General features: G+C 43.1%; 1 protein-coding gene across 1 annotated transcript in view; it reads right to left on the bottom strand.

The window, feature by feature from the left end:
• Positions 1–20,100, bottom strand: part of LOC115077494 (vomeronasal type-2 receptor 26-like) — a 55,719-nt gene extending 35,619 nt beyond the window's left edge. Inside the window, exons 1-4 of the mRNA XM_029579784.1 lie at positions 19,692–20,100; positions 18,141–18,147; positions 17,668–17,959; positions 1,020–1,835 (exon numbers count right to left, since the gene is read on the bottom strand). Coding sequence (XP_029435644.1) covers positions 1,020–1,835; positions 17,668–17,959; positions 18,141–18,147; positions 19,692–20,100 — 1,524 coding nt within the window. The remainder of the gene's footprint in view (positions 1–1,019; positions 1,836–17,667; positions 17,960–18,140; positions 18,148–19,691) is intronic.
• Between the last annotated feature and the right edge of the window lie 4,598 nt (positions 20,101–24,698).

The following is a 24,698-nucleotide window of genomic DNA, read 5'->3' on the forward strand; positions in this document are numbered from 1 at the left end:
GAGGGAACAGGATATAGCTGCCCCTTTACCTATAACTGCTGGGCACTCCTGTGGAAAGAAAGGGTCATTTGTGACAGACCATCCATATAGTCCTGGTTTTGCATAGAGATCTACTTTGCTCTCTTTTGTTTACGAGTTTGCACCTCCCTCAACTAATTATGTGGGTCATTTTCAATAGCTTTCGCATGCAACAAGGGACTGCCCTATTGGGTGCGAAAGCCGGCAGCTATCGCAGGCCTATCCCCCCGTTTCGCCCCCTCCCGCCCCCTGTTACCACGGGATTTTCTAAGGCCTATGTTACACAAAGGGGCAGATTTAAAACTTATGTGCGGGCATAGATTTGTTCACGCAACCCGGCGCGAACAAATCTACGCCCGATTTTATAACATGCGCATGCTATCGCACACATGTTATAAAATCCAGGTTTGGCGCACGCAAGGGGGTGCACACATGTGTACCTTGCGCACGCCAAGCCCGAGGGGAGCCCTGATGGTTGTCCCTGTTCCCTCCAAGGCCGCTCCGAAATATGAGCGGCCTTGGAAGGAACTTTTTTTCCGGTCCCGCCCACCTTGCCCTCCCTTCCCCTATCTAAACAAACAACCAGCCCTACCTAAATCCCCCCCTACCTTATTTTATTTCTTACGCCTAACAGACAGCCGGCGCGCGAACCTCCAGCACGGCTGGAATGGAGAAGGGCTAGGTACACGCCCCTGGACTACCGTCAAGCCCCCGGACCCGCCCCGGACCGCCACCAGACCCCAGACACGCCCCCGGACCACCATCACACCCCCGGACACGGCCCCTGACCTCTTTTCAAAACCCCAGGACATATGCACGTCCCGGGGCTTGCACGCACCACCGAGCCTATGCAAAATAGGCTCGGCATGCGCAGGGGCAGATTTTCTCAGGTTAGGTGCGTATGTTACGCGGGTAGCATTTGAAAATCTACCCCAAAATGAATATTACAGTAAAGAAAAAAATGCATACTTATTAAAAAAGAATCAGTCAGGAGAGTTTACCTGCCATGGATGAAATTCCTGTTTTTGAACCTCACTAAGTTGAAACTCGGCTGTATACATGTTGTGCAAAGCGTGAGCCATTGTATAGACTGTGATGTAGATTCTGTAAGTGAACTGAAAATTATTCACATCAAACTTCCAAAGTGGAAGGTCAGCCAGAGTCTCCTGCCCTGTACACTTGGTCAGATTTGAATGTTCACTCCCATGCTGTAGCTCACACTGGAATACATCCCTCCACAGAGGCTGCAGAAAAGAAGGATCTGGAAATGTGGATGGGTGCAGATGATAGAGGAAATCCTTGAAACCTGGAATCTTTCCTTTAGGAATGGAAAATGCTAGAGAACCGTTCAGCGTGCTACAATATGAAAGGGTCATTGGTGAGTTTAAGGTACCAAGGGAAGAGGAGGCAGCTGAGATAAGCCACACTTTGTCAGCAATCACTTGCCACCATGGGTTGCAGAAGTGTGATATTACAACACTGGTAGCACTGTAGATGATAAACACCTTAGCTAATGACTTCTCGACCATGTCAGCAATCTGTAAAACTCTTGGAAGTTGGTTATATTTAAAATTCAAAGGTAACTTTTCCAGAAATTCCACACAGCTTCCACTCCTGATAATCTCCATCTTCAGTTCCTCACTGCCCCTCTGATCACTGTCATCATCTGATGTGATAATCCCAACCCAGGTCCATCTGAAGAGGTTGAGGATCTGAATTAAACCCTGATACTGAGAATGATCATCAGGAACTGTGCGATAAAAGAATGGGAACTCAACCCGGTCACTGAAGAGCAGGTCCATAGATCCATAACTGATCTGTGATAAGTATAAATAAATAAATAAAGCAGAGTCAAACATGGCAGCTCTTTTGTTTTCTTACTCTAAGCCCTGTCTCAGCCAGTTTGTATGCCGTACAATATTTTGCAGTTTAAACAAGCAGACATTCTAATGAAACTGGTTACACAGCTATGAGCAATGGAAAGTTAATTTTCCTAACAGCGCCTTCGTACGGTAAATATGGTAAAATCCAGAAGGTCAATATTTAAAACTATTTAGATGGATTACTCAGAGTTATCCAGCTAAAGGGCTTTTTGACTATTTGGCCACTTCCCTCTCTAAATTATAGCTGGATAAGTCATTATCACAGGAAAGGTCCCACTATCACGGGGGGTGGGGGCATGTATCGCCCTCGAAAACAATATCCTGACTGTTTCAACACATTATTTTGTCTTGCATCAAAACACTACAAAGTAATGTGGATCCATTGTGGACAGATCCATTGTGGACAGTGCACAGTGTGGAGCTGAGTTTTCTCATTGTGGCTAAGTATACCTGCTTATTACTTATAAGTATTGTAGAAGGCTTCTGTGTATAATTCCTGTCTGTGATTTCATTCATTATAGTCAGATATTATTCTAATATATTAATTTGCTATTTGGTTGCTCTGCTATAGAGTTAAGATTTAAAAACAAACAAACAAATAAAAAAACACTCCAGCTTATAATCTGATAAAATCTATCTCTTATTTGGAGTTAGCTGGAACTAATAATCTCTGTTTAAATATTAATATTGGGGCATAAAGAGCTGAGTAAAAAATTTACAAACATAGAAACATACATAGAAACATAGAAGTGACGGCAGAAGAAGACCAAACGGCCCATCCAGTCTGCCCTGCAAGCTTTCACACCTATATTTTTCATACTTATCTGTTTCTCTGACCGCTGAGGTCAGGGCCTTTATTGATAACTTTTTGGTTCCAATTCCCTTCCACCCCCACCATCGATGCAGACAGCAGTGCTGGAGGTGCATCTAAGTGAAGTATCTAGCTAATTGGTTTGGGGTAGTAACCGCCGTAATAAGCAAGCTACGCCCATGCTTGTTTACTCTGCCTGTGCAATTCGGTTCTTGTTGGTTGTATGAATATAAATACTCTTTACTTTATTCCCCCCTGCTGTTGAAGCAGTGAGCTGCGCTGGATATGTATTCCAAGTGAAGTATCAGGCTTAATTGATTCGGGGTAGTAACCACCGTAAAAAGCAAGCTACACCCATGCTTATTTGTTTACCCAGACTATGTAATTTCATTCCTTGTTGGTTGTTGTCTGAATATAAATCATCTTTTCTTCATTCTCCCTGCCATTGAAGCAGAGAGCTAGGCTGGATATGCATTGAAAGTGAAGTATCAGGCTTATTTGGTTTGGGGTAGTAACCGCCATATCAAGCAAGCTACTCCCCTGCTTTTTTGTGGATGCAAATCCTTTTTTCCACATTTCCTCTTGTCGTTGAAGCATAGAGCAATGTTGGAGTCGCATTAACTGTGTGTATGTTTATTGAATAAGGATATTAATCTCCAGGTAGTAGCCATCATTCCCAGAAGCAGGCCACCCCCTTGCATCTTCTCTTCATTCACATCCTCTATAATTTATGGATCCACAGTGTTTATCCCACGCCCCTTTGAAATCCTTCACAGTTTTGGTCTTCACCACTTCCTCCGGAAGGGCGTTCCATGCATCCACCACCCTCTCCGTGAAGAAATACTTCCTGACATTGGTTCTGAGTCGTCCTCCCTGGAGTTTTAAATCGTGACCCCTGGTTCTGCTGATTTTTTTGCAACGGAAAAGGTTTGCCGTTGTGTTTAGATCATTAAGACGTTTGAAGTATCTGAAAGTTTGAATCATATCACCCCTGCTCTTCCTTTCCTCCAGGGTGTACATATTTAGATTCTTCAATCTATCCTCATAAGTCATTCGATGAAGACCCTCCACCTTTTTGGTCGCCCTTCTCTGGACCGCCTCCATCCTGTCTCTGTCCCTTCTGAGATACGGTCTCCATAACTGAACACAGTACTCCAGGTGAGGCCTCAGCAAGGACCTGCATAAGGGGATTATCACTTTCTTTTTCCTACTAGATATTCCTCTCTCTATGCAGCCCAGAATTATTCTGGCTTTAGCTATCGCCTTGTCACATTGTTTCGTCGACTTCAGGTCATTAGAGAATATCACCCCAAGGTCTCTCTCCTGCTCCGTACGTATCAGCCCTTCTCCCCCCATTGAATACAGATCTTTTGGATTTCCACAACCCTTATGCATGACTCTGCACTTCTTGGCATTGAATCTCAGCTGCCATATCTTTGACCACTCTTCTAGCTTCCTTAAATCTCGTCTCATTCTCTCTACTCCTTCCGGCGTGTCCACTCGGTTGCAGATCTTAGTGCCATCCGCAAAAAGACAAACCTTACCTTCCATCCCATCCTCAATGTCGCTCACAAAGATATTGAACAGGACCGGTCCCAACACCAATCCCTGTGGCACTCCACTTAACACCGCTCTCTCTTCAGAGTAAGTTTCATTTACATCACACATTGTTTTCTGTCCGTCAGCCAGTTTGCAATCCAGGCCACCGCCTTGGCACTCACTCCTAAGCTTCACACTTTATTCACCAGTCTCCTGTGCGGGACCGTATCAAAAGCCTTGCTGAAATCCAAGTAGATGACATCGAGCGCTCTTCCTTGATCCAATTCCTTGGTTACCCAGTCAAAAAAGTCAAAAAGATTTGTCTGACAGGATCTTCCCCTGGTGAATCCATGCTGCCTCTGGTCCAGCAATTCTTCTGACTGTAGATAGTTTACTGTTCTTTCTTTCAACAGTGACTTCATTACTTTTCCCACCACCAAGGTGAGGCTGTCCTGTCTGTAGTTACCAGCCTCTTCTCTGGTCCCACCCTTGTGAAGCGGGACCACCACCGCTCTTCTCCAATCTCTTGGTACCACTCCCCTATCTAGGGATCTATTGAACAGATCACACAGTGGACCTGCCAGCACATCTCTGAGCTCTCTCAGTATCCTGGGATGAACCTCATCAGGCCCCATGGCTTTGTCCACTTTCAGTTTCCCCAGCTCTTCCCATACATTCTCTACTGTAAATAGAGTTAAATCTACTCCATTCCCCTCCAGTTTCTTGTTAACTGGCAATGGTCCTTCTCCAGGGTCCTCTTTAGTGAACACCGAACTGAAGTATTTGTTTAATGTTTCTGCCATTTCTTGGTCTTTCTCCACACATTGATCCTTTTCATCTTTCAATTTCACTATACCACTTTGGACTTTTCTCCTTTCACTGATGTATCTGAAAAATGTTTTGTCACCTCTCTTTACCTCTTTGGCAATCGTTTCTTCTGCTTGATTTTTTGCTGTCTTGATTACTTTCTTTGTCTCCCTCAGTTCTACCAGATATTCTTCTTTGTGATCCTCCCTTGGGGATTCTTTATATTTCTTGAATGCTGTTCTTTTAGATTTTATTTTGTCAGCCACCTCCTTTGACAACTAGATAGGTTTCATTTTTCTTATGCTTTTCTTTACTTTTCTAACATATAGATATATTGCCTTCGTAATTGCTCCTTTTAGTTTGGTCCACTGTTGTTCCACATCTCTCTCGTTCTCCCAGCCAACTAGTTCTTCCTCCAGGTACTTCTCCATTTCATCAAAGTATGTTTTTTTGAACTGCAAAACTTGGGTCACAAAACAAACTTCTAGAAGTGTCATATTCTACCTGGATTGGGTTTGGCTGTCTCAGAGATTGGGGAAGGTAAACTTTGAGAAGCAGGAGATCCATTGTGGACAGTGCACAGTGTGGAGCCAGGGAGCACTAAAAATTCTTGTGTCCAGCTAAGTAAAGGTTTAACTTAGTTAAACTTAGTAAGCCAATCAGGGGGAGGGTCTTATTAAACTCAATTGCAGATACAGAATCCTGAGAACATCTGGGACCAAAGGTTAACTGTTCTATTCCCTGCCACCCCTGGGTTGTTTGTCTGATATAGCTGCCTAAATTCATAATTGGCAACAAGATAAATTTGTAAATTGGTATTTTCCTAGGTGTTAACCATCAAATTACCAAAATGAGGACTATCCAATGTAACTATTGTGGAGTCTTTATTCTGAGGGAAATCATCTGGAAACATAGGGCTTGCCCCATTTGTTCAGAACTCTCTTCCTTGAAAAAGGAGCTAGCTGAAGTTAAAGCTCAATTAGCTTCAATGAAGAAAGGTTCATCCTCTTTACAATATTCAGGAATTAATTCCCCATTACCACAGAAAAACCAAAAGTCAAGGATAAAGAGATTTACATTGGGTTCAGGCAGGGTAAGACCTGTGACCCACAGGCATCTGTTCTTGACAGCTGTGCAACCCTCAAGTCTACCCCCCCCCCCCCCCCATTTACACAAGGCATTAAGGAACTCAGTAAACAACAAGATTACAGAGGGCTCTGATAGAATTGAACCTCTGATGCAGAGACATACACTGTATCAAGTGCAACAAGTACAAAAAGCCTTCTCTGTATTAAATACTGAAGAAGTTCTTGAAAAAAAGATTGAAGTGTTAACTGAAAAGAAAGAAGAAACCCAATGCATACCGGAATTCCAGATCAATAACCAAAGGAAAAAGCTCATTGTACTGGATGAATCTGTCTTCAAAGGCACTAATCTTTTCCCTTGCACAAATGCAAAGGGAAAGTGAGAAGTGGATAACAAAACTCAAGTAAAGTCACAAAAGGAGTCCAGGAACAGCAGTAACCTGAACGAGGAAAGCTGGAAAGCTATGTGTACAAATGCACGTAGTTTGGGCATGTGAATCGGTTATTTACTCTTTCGGATAATAGAAAGACTAGGGGGCACTCCATGAAGTTAGCATGTGGCACATTTAAAACTAATCGGAGAAAGTTCTTCTTCACTCAACGCACAATTAAACTTTGGAAATTGTTGCCAGAGGACGTGGTTAGTGAAATTAGTATAGCTGTGTTTAAAAAAGGATTGGGTAAGTTCTTGGAGGAGAAGTTCATTACCTGCTATTAATTAAGTTCACTTAGAGAATAGCCACTGACTTTAGCAATGGTAACATGGAATAGACTTAGTTTTTAGGTAATTGCCAGGTTCTTATGGCCTGGATTGACCACTGTTGGAGACAGGATGCTGGGCTTGATGGACCCTTGGTCTGACCCAGTATGGCATGTTCTTATGTTCTTATGTTAATAAAATCCCAGATCTGCAAGCCCTAATGGTAGAGGCAGACTTGGACATTGTTGCTGTCACGGAGACATGGTTCACGGAATCTCACGATTGGGATACGGCAATACCGGGCTTTAACTTGTTAAGGAAGGACAGAGAGGATAGGAAAGGGGGAGGAATGGCTCTTTATATCAGCAACAATATCCAAGCATCTGAGCTGCAAGGAAGATGTGGCAATGAAGAAGCACTATGGGCCAACCTAACAAAAGAAGGGACATCCATTTTTATTGGAGTGGTTTACAGGCCTCCAAACCAAAAGGAAGAACTTGACAGAGATCTGGTTGAAGACATCCAAAAGATGGTAAAGAAGGGAGAAGTGGTGATTATTGGAGACTTTAATTTGCTGGATGTAGACTAGAGAATCCAATCTGCAGAATCTAAAAATAGTAGAGAAATAGTGGATACTCTGCAAGGAGCTTTGTTCATAAAAATGGTAATGGAACCCACAAGAGAGGGAGCTATACTCGATTTAGTGCTCACTAATGGAGATAATGTCTCTGATGTCCAGGTGGGTGCCCACTTCAGCACCAGTGATCATCAAACAGTATGGTTTCATATCACACAAAGGATACGGTGAAGAAGCACGAAGACCCGAGTTTTGCAGATCAAAAACACGGACTTTGATGAAATGGGGAAGTACCTGGAGGAAGAACTAGTAGACTGGGAGAACGAGAGAGATGTGGAACAATAGTGGACCAAACTAAAAGGAGCAATTACTAAGGCAACTAATCTACATGTTAGAAAAGTAAAGAAAAGCAAAAGAAAAATGAAACCTATCTGATTCTACAAGGAGGTGGCTGACAAAATAAAGGCTAAAAGAACAGCATTCAAGAAATATAAAGGATCCCAAAGGGAGGGGCACAAAGAAGAATATCTGGTAGAACTGAGGGAGACAAAGAAAGTAATCAAAAAGGCAAAAAGTCAAGCGGAAGAAAGGATTGCCAAAGAAGTAAAGAGAGGTGACAAAACATTTTTCAGATACATCAGTGAAAGGAGAAAAGTTCAAAGTGGTATAGTGAAATTGAAAGGTGAAAAGGATCAATGTGTGGAGAGAGACGAAGAAATGGCAAAAATATTAAATTAATACTTCAGTTCTGTGTTCACTAAAGAAGACCCTGGAGAAGGACCATCACTAGTTAACAAGAAACTGGAGGGGAATGGAGTCGATTTAACTCTATTTATAGTAGAGAATGTATGGGAAGAGCTGGGGAAACTGAAAGTGGACAAAGCCATGGGGCCTGATGAGGTTCATCCCAGCATACTGAGGGAGCTCAGAGATGTGCTGGCGGGACCGCTGTGTGACCTGTTCAATAGATCCTTAGAAACAGGAGTGGTGCCAAGTGATTGGAGAAAAACGGTGGTGATCCTGCTTCACAAGAGTGGAAACAGAGAAGAGGCTGGTAACTACAGACTGGTTAGCCTCACCTCGGTGGTGGGAAAAGTAATGGAGTCGCTGTTAAAAGAAGGAATAGTGAACTTTCTACAGTCAGAAGAATTGCTGGACCAGAGGCAGCATGGATTCACCAGGGGAAGATCCTGTCAGACAAATCTTTTTGACTTTTTTGACTGGGTAACCAAGGAATTGGAGCAAGGAAGAACACTCGATATCATCTACTTGGACTTCAGCAAATCGTTTGATACGGTACCGCACAGGAGACTAGTGAATAAAATAAGAAGCTTAGGAGTGAGTGCCAAGGTGGTGGCCTGGATTGCAAACTGGTTGATGGACAGAAGACAATGTGTGATGTAAATGGAACTTACTCTGAAGAGAGAGCGGTGTTGAGCAGAGTGCCGCAAGGGTCTGAGTTGGGACCAGTCCTTTTCAATATCTTTGTGAGCGACATTGAGGATGGGATAGAAGGTAAGATTTGTCTTTTTGTGGATGACACTAAGATCTGCAAAGAGTGGACACGCCGGAAGGAGTGGAGAGAATGAGACGAGATTTAAGGAAACTGGAAGAGTGGTCGAAGATATGGCTGCTGAGATTCAATGCCAAGAAGTGCAGAGTCATGCATATGGGGTGTGGAAATCCGAAAGAACTGTATTCAAAGGGGGGAGTCTGGGTAAAACAAATAAGCATGGGTGTAGCTTGCTTGTTACGGTGGTTACTACCCCAAATCAAACCTGATACTTCACTTAGAATACATATCCAGCGCAGCTCACTGCTTCAACGGCAGGGGCAATGCAGAAAAGAAGATTTATATTCAAACAACCAAGAAAGACTGAATTGCACAGGCTGGCTAAACAAGCGTGGAAGTTGCTTGCTTATTACGGCAGTTACTACCGCAAACCAATTAGCTGGATAGTTCACTTAGATCCAGCTCCAGCACTGCTATCTACGATGGCGGGGGTGGAAGGGAAATAGAACCAAAAAAATTATTTAAAAGCTTGCTGGGCAGACTGGATGGACCGTTTGGTCTTCTTCTGCCGTCATTTCTATGTTTCTATGTAATCTGGCTACTTTACTCAATTTTCAAGTAACTGGATTACAGTAAGGCATGATTTTTTTTCACAGGTGTGACCCATCCCTCCCAAATCTTCTACTTAAAATATACCATCACTGGAGTACAGTGATTCCCATCCCTGAACCCTCCAAGTCCACTAAAGAATTGTTGATGTATAGTGAGGACTTCCCTGGCCTCTACCCCCTAAACGCTCTTCCCTCATCCTGTTATCTAAACATGAAGATTGCTAGCAAGCAAAAGGACCTTGAGTGTCCTCCAGGCCCAGACCCAATCCTGTCCATTCTCCTGCCCTTGCTCCAGTCTGTGCAGGGGGAAGGGGAAAGAACCACTACACCTCAATGCTGTGGGGATGGGGTATCTTTGGTGGACCTGTCTGGAATTTTTGTATTAAAAGGGGTGGGTGAGGGGCACCCTTTGACTGCTATGTGAAACATATTGGCTGGGTTGGGGGAGAGAATTAGGACACAATCCCCCTTTACATTTTTTATCCTGCACAGTGCTACTTAACTGGATATCTTTGATGAAATAAGGTTAAATAGTAAGTTATCCGGTCCCATAAGCACAGCGGGTTAGATTTTTCAGTTATCTGTTTACATGTAGCCAGATAAGTTTAGGCGAGGATATTTGGTGGGATGTTTATCCAACTGAATATCCAGGACATCTTATCCAGCTAATATGAGCAGGATATTAACCTGTCCATTTGTCTTCCTGAATATGGACCTCCAAATAATTAAAATTCTTGCAACATATGAAGACATAGGCCCCAAAAGCTACTCACAAATATAATAAGATAGTCAAATAGAGAGGTATCCCAGCTGACTATTGTGGCACATAGACTACTTATTTCCTAGACAATATTGGGGATATAATTCCATATATGATGAGGGGTAAAACAAGGACTACCTCAGCCTGCACTGAAAGGTGAGAGCTGGTAACTTCTGCAGTCATGCCAGGATATTTCATAGATAATTTCTGAGCAAAGAAGTAAAACATTCTCTGTATATTTTTCTAGTCTATTTCTTTTTATTTATTTATTTATTTTAAGGCTTTTATATACCGATGTTCATGTAATAGTACATATCGCATCGGTTTACATGGAACTAAAGTTAGAAATTACATCGAACAAGTGTGGTACATATAACAGGGCGTACGTAATAAGAATTATAGATAAACCAGAAACTTAGAATTACATCCAGCATATTAACATGTGTGTTACATATAACAGGGTGTGCGTAGTAAGAATTAAAGATGGAGAGAGAGGAGCGAGGAAAATCTGGTTACCAGCAAAGCTTCCAGCTGCTGAGCTGAGGTAACATCCAGCAGCTGTGACCGGGGGCAAGTGAAGCCCCAACGGAGGCGGAGTCACATGACCCGGAGGGCGGACCCTGGACGAGGACCCGGAAGCGGCCTACAAAAGCGGCCTGCTTTTTCCCCAGAGTCGAGAGAGAGGAGCGAGGAAAATCTGGTTACCAGCAAAGCTTTCAGCCGCTGACCTGAGGTAACATCCAGCAGCTGTGACCGGGGGCAAGCGAAGCCCCGACGGAGGCGGAGTCACGTGACACGGAGGGCGGACCCTGGACGAGGACCCGGAAGCGGCCTACAAAAGCGGCCTGCTTTTTCCCAGAGTCGAGAGAGAGGAGCGAGGAAAATCTGGTTACCAGCAAAGCTTCCAGCCGCTGACCTGAGGTAACATCCAGCAGCTGTGACCGGGGGCAAGCGAAGCCCCGACGGAGGCGGAGTCACGTGACCCGGAGGGTGGACCCTGGACGAGGACCCGGAAGCGGCCTACAAAAGTGGCCTGCTTTTTCCCAGAGTCGAGAGAGAGGAGCGAGGAAAATCTGGTTACCAGCAAAGCTTCCAGCCGCTGACCTGAGGTAACATCCAGCAGCTGTGACCGGGGGCAAGCGATGCCCCGACGGAGGCGGAGTCACGTGACCTGGAGGGCGGACCCTGGACGAGGACCTGGAAGCGGCCTACAAAAGCGGCCTGCTTGTGGCGCTCCGCAGAGCCGGCACGCCGCTGAAGCCGCGCGCGCTTAAGTGGCGCGTGCATTTCAATGGACTTTGCCGGACTTCGCCGGACCTTGCCGGGGGTTGTGGGACTATCTGCCAAAATGCCTTAATGATATTTTGATAAGGTAATTTCAATATCTCTATCCTGCTTGGAATTGTTCATTGATATTTTGTGGCATTTTAGAGTCCGGGTGAATCTACTTTTGGGGGTAACAACATGCCAGCAAAAAGAAAAGGAAAAGTCAGGGTTTTTCCCTCTCTGCCCTCTTCTTTTGCGTCCCCCATACAGCAGACTATCACCAATTTTATGGCCTCACCTATACATGAGATTAGGAGAGCCAAGGAGCCTGATGAGACAGGGAGTTTGGGAGGTCAACCTGTCTCTACAGAGGAGGCGTCTCTAAGCCCCAATGAGGGACTATCTCCAGTTCAGAGAATAGTCCCACAGGCAACGGAAGCAGTCCTATTAGACAGCAGTTCCCACGGATCAGGTATAGGGGATATACGACCCCTTTTACCACTCTCTGTGGAGACTAGGCCTGATCTCGACACTACTACTTTAAGTAGTGGTGGAAGAGTAAATATGCCTGTATGTCCTGAACACATAACTCTGGAGACAATATGGGAGTTGACGGCAGGATTATCTGTTAACGTAAAAGAGTTAGAAGGGAAATTAGATCTATTAAATACTAGCATCTGCAAGAATCCACACAAATGCAATCACATATTAAAGAGGTTAATGAGAAAATTAAATGTTTAGAAGAAAACATAGTTAAAACACAAGATTTTAAAATGGCTGTCATTAAGGATAGTGATCAAATGGCTAGGAGGATTGAGATGCTGGAGAACAATTCCAAGCGCCTAAATATACGTATATTAAATTTTCCTAGAGTGACCGTAGAGAACTCTCAGGTCACCCTTATGAAATTTTTTCAAGAAGTGCTTGGATTTGCCCCTGGTGAATCACCCATAGTCAGTAATTGTTATTTTCTTCCTAAGTATAGATTAAGAAGTACATCTGAAGAAATGTTTCAGGGTAATTTGACCAATTTTCTTGAGGATTCTGGTGCAAATGTCATTGATTGGGGAACACTATTGGTGACCCTTTTTTCAATTAAGGATTTGAATTTAATTATGAAGAAATATTTTAATAGATTCCCCATTTCATATTTGGAGAAACCAATTAAGATTTTTCCTGATCTAGCTGTGGTAACACAGCAAAGAAGGAAGGCCTTTTTAGCCTTCCGTCAGGAATTGATCTCTATGGGATTCTCCTTTAGATTGCATTTTCCATGCAAATGTCTTATTGCTAAAGAAGAGGAATCTTTTATTTTTTTCAATCCTGAGCAATTAAAGGCTATCGTAGAGCAGAGAAAACTGCCTACATCATCTCCCATTATCCAGTAATGGAACAGAGAAGAAGTGATAGGATTTGCCACATGAGTGTCTGAATTATATGTAGTACAAGCCGTAAAGCCCGTTAAAACGGGCTACATCCCTCTGTCTCTCACCTCCCCCTCATTCTCTCTCCCCTCACTCTTCCCCCACCCCCCCTCCCCCACTCCTCCCCACCCTCCCTCTCCTCTCACTCAGTCCCCCCTCGCCCCTCCCACTCAGTCCCCCCCTCTCCCTCCCTCCCACTCACTCAGTCCCCCTCTCCCTCCCTCCCACGCACTCAGTCCCTCCCTTCACCACCTCCATTTCCTCCCGGCGCCGTAAGCGCGACTTCCCGCAACCCTCACCCGGCTCCATTAACTCCTCCCGCTCCTGCCGGCAGATCTCGGGGGGGGGGGGGGGTCACTCCCGCGCGCGCGGCAGTGACCCCCCCGAGATCTGCCGGCAGATCTGGGGAGAAGTAGCGGCACCGAGCGCGCGCGGTGCCGCTACTTCTCCTCCCGCTCCTGCCGGCAGATCTCGGGGGGGGGGGGGGCGCGGGAGTGACCCCCCCCCCCCCGAGATCTGCCGGCAGATCTGGGGAGGAGAAGTAGCGGTGCTACTTCTCCTCCCGCTCCTGCCGGTGCCGCTACTTCTCCTCCCCAGATCTGCCGGCAGATCTCGGGGGGGGGGGGTGTCACTCCCGCGCCCCCCCCCTCCCCAGATCTGCCGGCAGATCTGGGGAGGAGAAGTAGCGGTGCTACTTCTCCTCCCGCTCCTGCCGGCAGATCTCGGGGGGGGGGGGGGGCGCGGGAGTGACACCCCCCCCCCCCCGAGATCTGCCGGCAGATCTGGGGAGGAGAAGGTAGCGGCGCCGCTGCTTCTCCTCCCGCTCCTGCGGCCCCACCGCCATTTTTTTTTTCTGACCAACGTCCTTGCCCGCACATGCGCAGTAGAGCTGTGCTCTACTGCGCATTTGCGGGCCGTCGGTCACAGGCCATTTATAAGGTAGATTGTTTCTGTTTCTCCCATTTAATTTCATGGACAATTCTTAGCATCTCTCCTATTGATTGATAATGTATGAAATGAAGTCAGTTAAAATAAGTAGATTTACTTATTATATTGATAGTTTTTCCTTTGTAAATTTTCTGTGACTGTCATCTCATGATTTTTCTTTAAATGCAATATCTGCGATATATTGTATTTATAAAATGATAAATAAATAATTAAAAAAAAAAGAATTCAAGATAAACCAAAACTAAGTATTATATCAAATGTATTGAACACAATTGTATGAAAAATGTGAGCACATACGCATAAGCATATACCCAAAAAATGGATGAACCAAAGGGCATTTGCCCCAGAGATTTTTCTAACCCTGGACAGTGGTCAGGGAGTAGACCAGCACAGGAAAAGGTAATGAATGAGAGAAAAGAGAAAAAAGAACGGCCAGTCAAAGCTGAGGTGTTGGGGTTATTGAAGCCTTTAAGTGAAGGCTTTTGTGAAAAGCCAAGTCTTAAGCTTTTTCTTAAACGTTTGCCTACAAGGTTCTAGTCGAAGGTCCATGGGGAGGGCGTTCCAATCAGTGGGACCGGCGGTCGAGAATTTACATTTCTTGAGCAATGACTTGGCTGGAGGTGCATAGAGTGTGCCTAAATAACTGGTTCTGATCAGTCTGGATGATGAGCGATGACGAAGGGGGCAGTTTAGTTCTAGCGAGGTTTGGGAGTGAAAGGTCTTGGTAAGAACTTTGTACAAAATTCTGGATTTAATGGGGAGCCAATGTAGGTTCTTAAGGATTGGTGTGATGTGTTTTCCTCTGCTGGAATTGGTTAAGATCCTGGCCGCAGAGTTCTGTAACATTTGTAGTGGTTTGGTGGTGATAGCGGGAAGGCCGATTAGCAGGGAGTTGCAGTAATCTATTTTTGAGAATAAAATTGCTTGGAGAACTGTTCGAAAGTCCTGAAAATGAAGGAGAGGTTTCAGCTTTTTTAATATGTGAAGTTTATAAAAACATTCTTTTGTTGTATTATTGACAAATTTTTTTAGGTTTAGCCTGTTGTCTATAATTACGCCGAGGTCTCTTACGTGTGTGTGTGTGTGTGTGTGTGTGTGTGTGTGGGGGGGGGTGTCGTTTCGGGTGTAATGAGGTTGTTGATAGCCTGCGCATTGTCATCCTGAGTGATAAACATAAGTTCAGTTTTGAAGTATTGAGTACTAAGTTAAGGCTGGTGAGGAGGGTATTTATGGACTCTAGACAATTATTCCAGAAATTGAGGGTGTTGGAGATTGATTCTGTGACTGGTATCAGAATCTGGACGTCATCGGAGTAGATGAAGTGCGTAACCTTTAGACTTGTGAGAAGTTGACATAGGGGGAGAAGATAGATGTTAAATAAGGTGGGGGAGAGAGGGGATCCTTGAGGGACTCCAAGTGTGGACTTGACCGGGTGAGAATCTTTATTGCTTATTCTAACCTTGAAGCTCCTATTGTCAAGGAATGACTTGAACCAGTCAAGGGCTGTTCCTGAAATACCTATGTCTAAGAGCCGATTGATGAGGATGGAGTGCTTCACCATGTCGAATGCTGCAGATATATCAAGAAGTGCCAGAAGGTAGGGGGTCTTTTTCTCAAGGCCTGTGAGGACTCTGTCAGCGAGATTAGAAGGGATTCCGTATTGAGAGATTTGCGGAATCCGAATTGGGCAGGTGTTAGAATTTTATGTTCCTCTAGATATTCCGAGAGTTGTTTGTTAACTATCTTCTCCATGAGTTTGGCGACAAATGGTAGGTTAGCGATGGGGCGAAAATTGGCTGGGTCAGGGGTTCAGGTTGGGTTTCTTGAGAAGAGGTTTGAAGGTGGCTAGTTTCAGCAAGTCCGCTACTAATCCTTGAGCTAGTGAGCAATTGATGATCTCTGCTAGTGGCTTAGCGATGGTGTTTGGGATGATAAGCAGTAGTTTGGATGGAATGGAGTCCAATGGGTGCGTGGAGGTTTCATCTTTTTGAGAATAGATTCAATTTCGAGCGAGGTGGTGGGTTCGAAGGATTCTAGGTTTAATTTCTGGCTAACGGAGGGAGTGTAGTGTGACGAAGGTTCTGTATTTGAGGCTGCCAGTGGAGCTATTAGATTGTGGATTTTATTTTTGAAGATTTGTGCAAGTTCTGAGCACCTGAATTGGGCTTGATTGTCTGGGATGACTGAAGAAGTGGGTTTCGTGAGTTCTGAGACATAAGAGAACAAAGCTTTGGCATCAAAGGAAAAATTGTGAATTTTGCGGGCATAGAAATCTCTTTTTGTGCGAAGGATGATGTTTCTGTAGCTGTGCATGAAGGTTTTATATTCGATTAATGTAGCATTGTAGGGTCTCTTTCGCCATGAGTGTTCTTTGTGTCTCAGTTCTAGACTGATGTTTTTAAGTTCTTGTGTGAACCAAGGTTTTTTGTTTTTAATGGAAGGGTGTAGCTCTTTTGTTTTTAAGGGGCATATTTTTCTACCACCTTGTTTGTGATATTGTGCCACGAAGTGAGGGCTGCCTCTGCGTCAGAAAGATCAAGGTTGGTAAGTTCCGTTGATAGATGGGAGGTGAGGTCATCCATGGAGCAGGAGTTCCTGTAGTGGATTGTGGTTTTGGAGACTGGTGTGACTGGGTTGTCCTTGATACAGAGGTCAGTTGTGATCATTAGATGGTCTGACCATGGGATAGGGGAGCAATGAGGCCGGGAAGTAGGGGTGAGGCCTGAATTTATGAATATGAGGTCCAAGGTATGCCCAGCTTTGTGCGTGGGACTATTAACGATTTGTGTGAAGCCCATGGTCTTGAAGGAAAATAGCAAGGCTTCACAGTTGGAGGAGTGGGGGGGTCACGTCGATGTGGAGGTTGAAGTCTCCCATGATGATGGCTGGGGTGTCGTTTTTGATATGTTTGGCAATGAGCGGAGAAGGATCTGAGTCTAGAAGGCCGGGTGGAGCGTAAAGTAAACAGATTTGTAGCTGTTTAGAGATAAATAGAGCGAATTCCAGTCTGGAAGTATGTTTAGTGTTCTGAAGGGTTAGTCTTAGCTCTTTTTTTAGCTGCTAAGCAAAGTCCCCCCCCCCTCTTTTTTTAAGTCTAGGAATTGAGAAAATATCGTAGAGATGAAGGGGTAGTTGATTGATTAGAGCTATGTCTGTAAGTTTCAGCCAGGTTTCTGTAATAGCACAGATGTCCGGTTGTGAGTCCAGAAGATAGTCATTTACTATATATGGTTTTTTTGTAAGGGATTGGGCGTTTTTGAGCCAGTGTTATGCTAATATTCTTATAAAACAGTAATCTGCTTGAGGTAAAAGTAATGGATTATTTCCTATATTTGTAACTAACTTTATGTATGATTTTCAAGACTTTTTTCCAGTTCTATGTCTATAATAATAATCATAAAAGGAATAAGTAAGTCCTTAGCTCACAATGTTGACTGACAATGCCAACTCTTGTTTCGTCCATGTGGACTAATTCTACCAAGTCAAGCTTTGAGTCTTTGATATATCTTGTATCATCTTAGGCATGCTTTACTTTGGTGTTCACAAAAGTGAGTTTCCTATGAGGGCTTCACCAGGATTCATAATGGTCTCAAACATGGGTGGTAAATTATTGCAAGCTACCATACCCTGGAACCATCTGCTTCCATCCTTGTAATCAAAACAAGGATAGGACAAGGATGCTGCAAAATTCAGAGATTATACAAGGAGATAGATGCATACTGTACCTGTGGATATCTAAAGATCCCTGTAAGTCTGGCAATTGCAAGTGATGTCACAGAAAAGGAGCTTCCAATAAAACCAGCAACCTGGCCTTGCTGGTGACAGCTAAAGCCAGGAACTTGGTCCTTTTCCCCTGATAAAATATTCAGAATACCACATAGTGAAAAACTTGCATCAGTGCAAGAGTCTGCAATATGGAAGCCCAGAGTGATGTTGGGTAATATCTCCAAATTTTGATTGATCTCTTGAATGGCAAAATAAAAGGCCAAGAGATGTCGATAGTAACCAAGTGTCCATCTGTGAGCAAGTAAACATATTTTAGTAATATTCAAATATTTGAGAATGTAATGATTCACTTATATATTAAAATGGAGAAAAAGCAAAACAACCAAATCTATGCAAATTTACCTTATCCCTAAACTTTGGCACCTAATCCTATTCCACTACAGAAACCTACCACCAAATATTGTCAACGTACCTCAACCCTGTACAGCAGCACATTATGGATTCAGGGTACTAAGATGCTCCCCTTCCCCAGATCTGCTGATATATCTCAATCATGACCTCCATCACACATTTTATTCCATTACTGAAACACTGAAGCACACATTCTTACTACAGCTCCCCCCACCCCAGTCCCAATGAAGGACATAAATCCAATCCTTCCTTTTCTTCTCATATTACAATCCAATCCATTCTGGTTTCTATTTAAATACCACGCTTCGATAGTGCCAAAAGTGCAAGCATTGATACTGCCATCTCTGACACTGTAATGCACTGTATATTGTTCTTCCCACCTCTTCTTTATGGGCATTGCAGCTATGATAGAATGCTACAGCTAAGATGATTTCAGGGCTTTCCATGCGTGATCATAGCTCTCCCATATGAGATCACATTTCTCCCTTGTACTGGCTTCCTGTCCGTACATGAGTCTCTTACAGAATGACAGTACTAGTTCATAATCTCTAGGCTATGAAATCTTTCCCATGGGTGAACACTATTCTGTGGGTCTATAACCCCGCTTGAAACCTATGATACTTTTAAGACATCTTCTGGATGTACCAACAGTCTGATGAGCCTGATTAATTGAAATGCAAGAATGTGCTTTCTCCCAGCAGCCCCTGAGTTGTGGAATTCGCTTCCACAGGCATTTTGTCTCATTATTTGCAGCAAAACGTTTAAAGCAATGTTAAAAAGCCTTCTATTTGATTTGACTTTTAATTGACCTACATTATCATGGCACCTTATTTTGACATCGATATTTGATTATGTCGGGTCTTGTGTGTTTGCGTCAGTACATTTTATGTTATTTCAGATTACGTATCTTTTATTATGTGACCCGCTTTGGGTCACAGCATATAGTGGTATATAAATACATAGAAACATAGAAACATAGAAGTGACGGCAGAAGAAGACCATACGGCCCATCCAGTCTGCCCAGCAAGCTTTCACAGTTATTTTTTTTTTTTTTAATTTGCACTTTATTATAATTTTCAAAAAGTATACATAAATTATACTTTCAAGAAAAAACATAAAGAGATACATACAAATTTTAGGAATATTTTTTTCAAACATTATTCAAAGTAGCATCATTATATGTTCTCCAAAGAAACATGGAAACGAGACCTGTTAAACATAGGGGAGAATTTTAAAGAAACCATATATAAGTAACTGGCTTAACGTTTGATGGTTACTATATGGTTACTAATCACCAGACTTTATTGTGGAGCTATGGACACCGTTCTTGCATTCAAAAAAGATTTCAGCTGTTCAATTACAGTAAATGCAAAATTTTCACCTTTACCTTTAATTAGACATCTGCAAGGATATCTAAGTAAGAAAATGTAGCCTAATGCTACTACTTGCGGCCTCGATTTTAAAAATTCCTGTCGCCTTAATTGGGTGGGCCTAGAAAAATCAGGGAAAATCTTGACCAATTGGCCAAAAAAAGTTTCAGAAGAATTTTGAAAGAATGCTTTCATAACGTTGCTTACATCTTTTTCAATGACAAATGATACTAATAACGTACCCCTGCCCAATATCTCTACAGCAGAACTTTCAATAAATTGAGATAAATTCTCAAATATAGCCTGTTGGTCTCCCTCAATTCTCCTCTCGATTTTAGTAAGGAAGTAGGCTTTATTTATGATGGGCAATTTAGATTCTTCAAATTTCAAAATTTCTAGGAAAAACCTTTTCAATGTGCTTTGTACTTCTTCCCCTAAAGCACTAGGAAAATTTAAGAATCTTAAGTTCAAGTGTCTGTTAAAGTTCTCAAGTGCTTCCAGTCTTTTAGACTGGTATGCCAGATCTTTTATCATTTTAACGTCCACCATTTGAACTTGTAGAGTTTTTTTCTCCACCTCTTTCATCCTGCTTCCCAGATCTTTTCTCTGTTCCTCCGTCTTAAGTTTCAGGCTTTGCATATCATTATCCATTTTATTGTATCTGACATCAGCTTCCTTCACAAATTGTCCGATACTGGCCATTAACCCACAATATATCCAATGTTACCGTGGGTGGTTTGGGGGAAATAGTAAACTCACCCCTTCCCTGTTCCCTCGGCTGTGTTGGAATTCTCCTGGTTGCAATCTCCGACAGCCTCCTGGCCTCCTCGTTCAGGTAAACTGGGGATATTGAAATCTCCCAATCTTCCTGACCCGGCAACGCTGCTGTTCCCAGCAGACTCAAGGAGAGCATCGGGATAGACGACTCTACTCCCTCTCGGCGTTCCCCCGCCATTGGGGGAGTGATGTCATCACGAGGCGTCTGCTGTCGGAGAGCCGCCTGTTGCCCAGGTGCCGATGGGGGTCGGTGATCCGGGGGACTCAAGCTGACCTCCCCAGGCAGCGCCGAAGCTCCCTCTTCGGCTACCGCAGCGAGGTTCCCGTCCCCAGCTTTCACCATCAACGCGGCCGTATATTCTGTAATCCGCTTCTGAGGATCAGGCTGCGGCGGATCAGCAGGAAAGACCCGCATTTTGCCTTTCCTTTTAGCGGGCATCTTGGTAAAGTACAAGTTCGTTCGAGAGTGTCTTACAGAGCGACCGCACTCGCCGCCATCTTGGTCTCCGGTCCTCGAACAGTTATTTTTCTCATACTTATCTGTTAGTCTGACCGCTGAGGTCCGAGCCCTTATTGGTAACTTTTTGGTTCTAATTTTCCTTCCACCCCTGCCATTGATGTAGAGAGCAGTGCTGGAGCTGCATAAAAGTGAAGTATCAAGCCTAACTGGTTAGGGATAGTACCCGCCGCAATAAGCAAGCTACTCCCACGCTTATTTGTTTACCCAGCCTGTGCAATTTAGTCCTTGTTGGTTGTCTTAATATAAATCCTCTTTTCTTCATTCCCCTGTCATTGAAGCAGTGAGCTGCGCTGTATATGTATTCAAAATGAAGTATTGGTTCAGGGTAGTAACGCCGCAACAAGCAAGCTACTCCCACACTTATTTGTTTTCCCAGACCATGCCATTCAATCCTAGTTGGTAGTTGTCTGATATATGGGGACGTTTTTGCATGAGCAATGCTTTTAAAATCTACCTTTATGTGCGTGTATATATATATGTGTATATTAAGCAGCTTTGCCGTGCCACTGAATATACATCATAATGTAGCTGGATAAGTTACTTATACAGCCAGCTTTGAATCTCTAACCCATGGTTTCCTTGTCTATTTTGTTTCTTCTTACTTCCCTGCTGGCTCTTGCACTTTCATACAGGGAGGGTAGGATAGCCAGAGTATAGCTCCAACACAAGTCCATTGTAGTGGAAAAAATATCCCCAAGTCCAGAAAATACTAATGCAGATAAAAATAAAGATAAATCAAACAGGCAACAATCAATTCCTATTGCATTCTGCAAGACATCTGACCCAGGATGTTTTTGGAGATTGAAGTCGGAACTGTATCTCATGAAGTTGCAGATTGACAATACATATGTCCTACCATTACTGGATTTAGAGAGTGAAACAGAGAGCTGTAAGCTCAAGAAGTGCAAAGCCCAGGACTGACAATGCTGATGTCTGTCCTCTTTCTCTACTGACATATATTGAATACTTTTATATATACCCCATCCAGCAGCATCCACCTGAGTGTAATAGCAGGAGAATATTTAAATCATTTCAAAATCTAAGAGAAGAAATATGGCAGAACAGAGTGCAGCAATTTTCAAAGATACCTAACTCAGTAAATAGCTTTTGAAAATGTAGAAAAATGTCCTTCTCAAGGCATATAAAACAACGCTCAGGCATTCACAAGGTGTGTATTCTTAGCTTCACAGAGAGAAAGAAAAGGGAAGGGACCAAGGCACAGCATTTTGATTTGTTCTGCACAGATTTTGCAGATGTAAAGTCTTTGGGCCCTTGCAAACAGTGGACTCTGTAAGTATTTTTCAAAGAGAAAACTCAACATAGTTCACTTTTGAAAATTAGGATCAATTTCTTGTGAACAAAAGTACCTATGACCTTTGCATCTAAGCGAGCTACTGAGAATTGTCCTCCCAAAATAGACCATCTTTGGAGAACTCCAAGATAAAGGTAGAATGTTAGCAATGAATGGGAAAATCTTATCTGATGATACTGGAGAATTTCCACTTCTACAGATTGTGCTATTTGGTAACTTACACACATGAGAGCGAGAACTTGCTCTTGGTCACATAAATCCAATGAATTTCCATCCGATGCCTATGTTCAATGTAATATAATTAATAATACTGAGTTCCATATTCAAAAGCATTCAGCCAGCTAACTCAGGAGTTAGCCAGATAAAATGAATATTTGGGCACATATCCAGCTAAATCATAGCAGCTTAGTAAGTTAGGGGGCTAGAATTTCATCAGCTAAGTTAAAGGCATTCCGAGGGCATAACTGGCAGTAGTTGAGTTAGCCGGCTAAGTTAACTGGCTAACTCCATTATTCAGAGGTAGCTGGATGAATTAGTCGGCTAAGCCTAGTTTGCCAGGGAGCCATTATCAAGTTAGGTATCTATTTTAGCCAACTAACTTTAAGATAGGCAGCTATATTCAATAGCGTGATTTCACTGTTGAATACACTTCCAAAGTTTCCTGAATAAGTTTATTCAGCTAACTTTGATAGCCAGTTTGTGCTGAATATGGACCTCCTTGTACAGCAAACCTGTTGTTTAAAATGTATTTGTTCAGTTTATAGATTGCTGTGAAATGTTTCTAATGAAATTAAAACATTCATGCAATGTTTTATAGTGAGACAGAAATAAAGTCAGAAAACTACTTACATATAGCAGTTATAGGTATCAGGGGGTCCTGTATAAGACTGAAAACTTTTGCGGAGGGAATCAGACATCTCAATTATCCCACCCAAGATCATGTCCCCTCCACTGAAGTAGGTCTTGGCTCTATTACCAGTTGGAATACAAACATATGTGGGTCTCTTGTTTTCGGTATCAACTGTGCAAACCATCATCAAGACCCCACTCAGGATCAAAACCAAGGGATGCTGAGGCATTTTCTCATCTGTACTGGTTCCCGTTCAAGCTCCATCATAGTTTTTTCATATCTTAGCTTTGAAAAAGCGCAGGTTGAGAAGAAGTTATTTAGAGACTCTAAACATTTATAGTTTGCTGGTTTGGGTAACTAAGGTTTGGTCTTCTGATCCAAATGGATGTGTATTTCAGGCAGTTGATATATGCTGCTTCAGTCGTGGTCCCTGCAGTACTCTATCTCAAGTCAGATACAAATACAGTACCCAGCTGTGACAATATATTTGTTCACATCTCTTGTGAATTGCAGATAAAATTGTTAGTTCAATAAAGTAACATAATAGTCATTTCAGCAAATTTATCAGAAAGATCTCTAAACTTCTAAACATGTTTTCCTGTAAAGTCTGTTTTGTATTCTGCAGTTCCTTGGGATTTGTTGGTGTGATGAATGACACTATGACCTTAAAACAAGAGGAAAACACTGTAAGCCATCATCTAAGAATGGGAGACTTTACAAGATTATATCATGGAGTTATTTAGAGAGCAGACTTAAAGGAAGAAATAATTCAAGTTTTTAATTATTCATTTTTTTTCTACAGTTCCTTTACAAAAGCAGATCCAGTGATATCTCACACACTCACATTTGTATGTCACAATTTAAGGGATAAACTGGCAGAGGTTTAGGTACCTTTTCTACATGAAAAAAGAACACTAATCAGCTCGTTAGCCATATCTGAGTATTTTATTTTACGTGCCTGAAAGTATAAACATATTTTACATCCTCTGTACCTTCAGCCCCTTGTAAGAGATGTCCTCTAAATTGGATGGTGGGGGAAGAGAATTTTGGAAGCAGATTTGTAAAACATGAGGTTAATATTGAGCAGGGAAGGAGTGGCAAGTAACTACCTGCTCTCCATCACAACCAGACTTATCACGTGCCTCTTTCTTATCCGAGTAAATTTAACCATGCAATGACTGACCGTGCTAAAACACACCTGTTTTACAGGGCGGAAAATTGAAAACTTTGGGGTTTTCCTGAAAGTAGAAACCCAGCCAGACAACATTCTTTGAATATGGACCTCAATATGGATATATTATAACTTTGGGCAAATATTTCATACCCTGTCTATGATTGCCAGATATTTGTATCAATTTATCGCTCGCATGATATTCAGCAACACTTACATGGATAAAAAGGCAGATAAACAATATCTAGCTAAATCTAGATGATCAAATTTTGGTTTGCTTTAACAAACTTAGGCCTGGATTTTCTAAAATCGCACGCCTTAGTGAATCGTGCGATACTGGGGGGCGGGGGAGCGAAGCATGGGGGGTGTTATTGGTCGCGTTACTGGCGGCAATAAGGGGCCTTACCTTTTGCGATGTCTTCACCGCGTCCGCCCCGGTGCCACCCCGACTCCTCCCCTTCCATTGCCGACTGCACCTTGACTCCGCCCCGATCTAGCTATCGCACGCGAAAAGGGACTTTTCGCGTGCAAAAGCTATAGAAAATGGCCTCCTTATATGGCTAGTGCTCAAAATCAGTGCTAAAGTTTCTTAGTAAAAATCCCAAAATTCCCAATACAC

The sequence above is a fragment of the Rhinatrema bivittatum genome, chromosome 16, assembly GCF_901001135.1.
Source record: "Rhinatrema bivittatum chromosome 16, aRhiBiv1.1, whole genome shotgun sequence".
Classification (NCBI taxonomy): Eukaryota; Metazoa; Chordata; class Amphibia; order Gymnophiona; family Rhinatrematidae; genus Rhinatrema; species Rhinatrema bivittatum.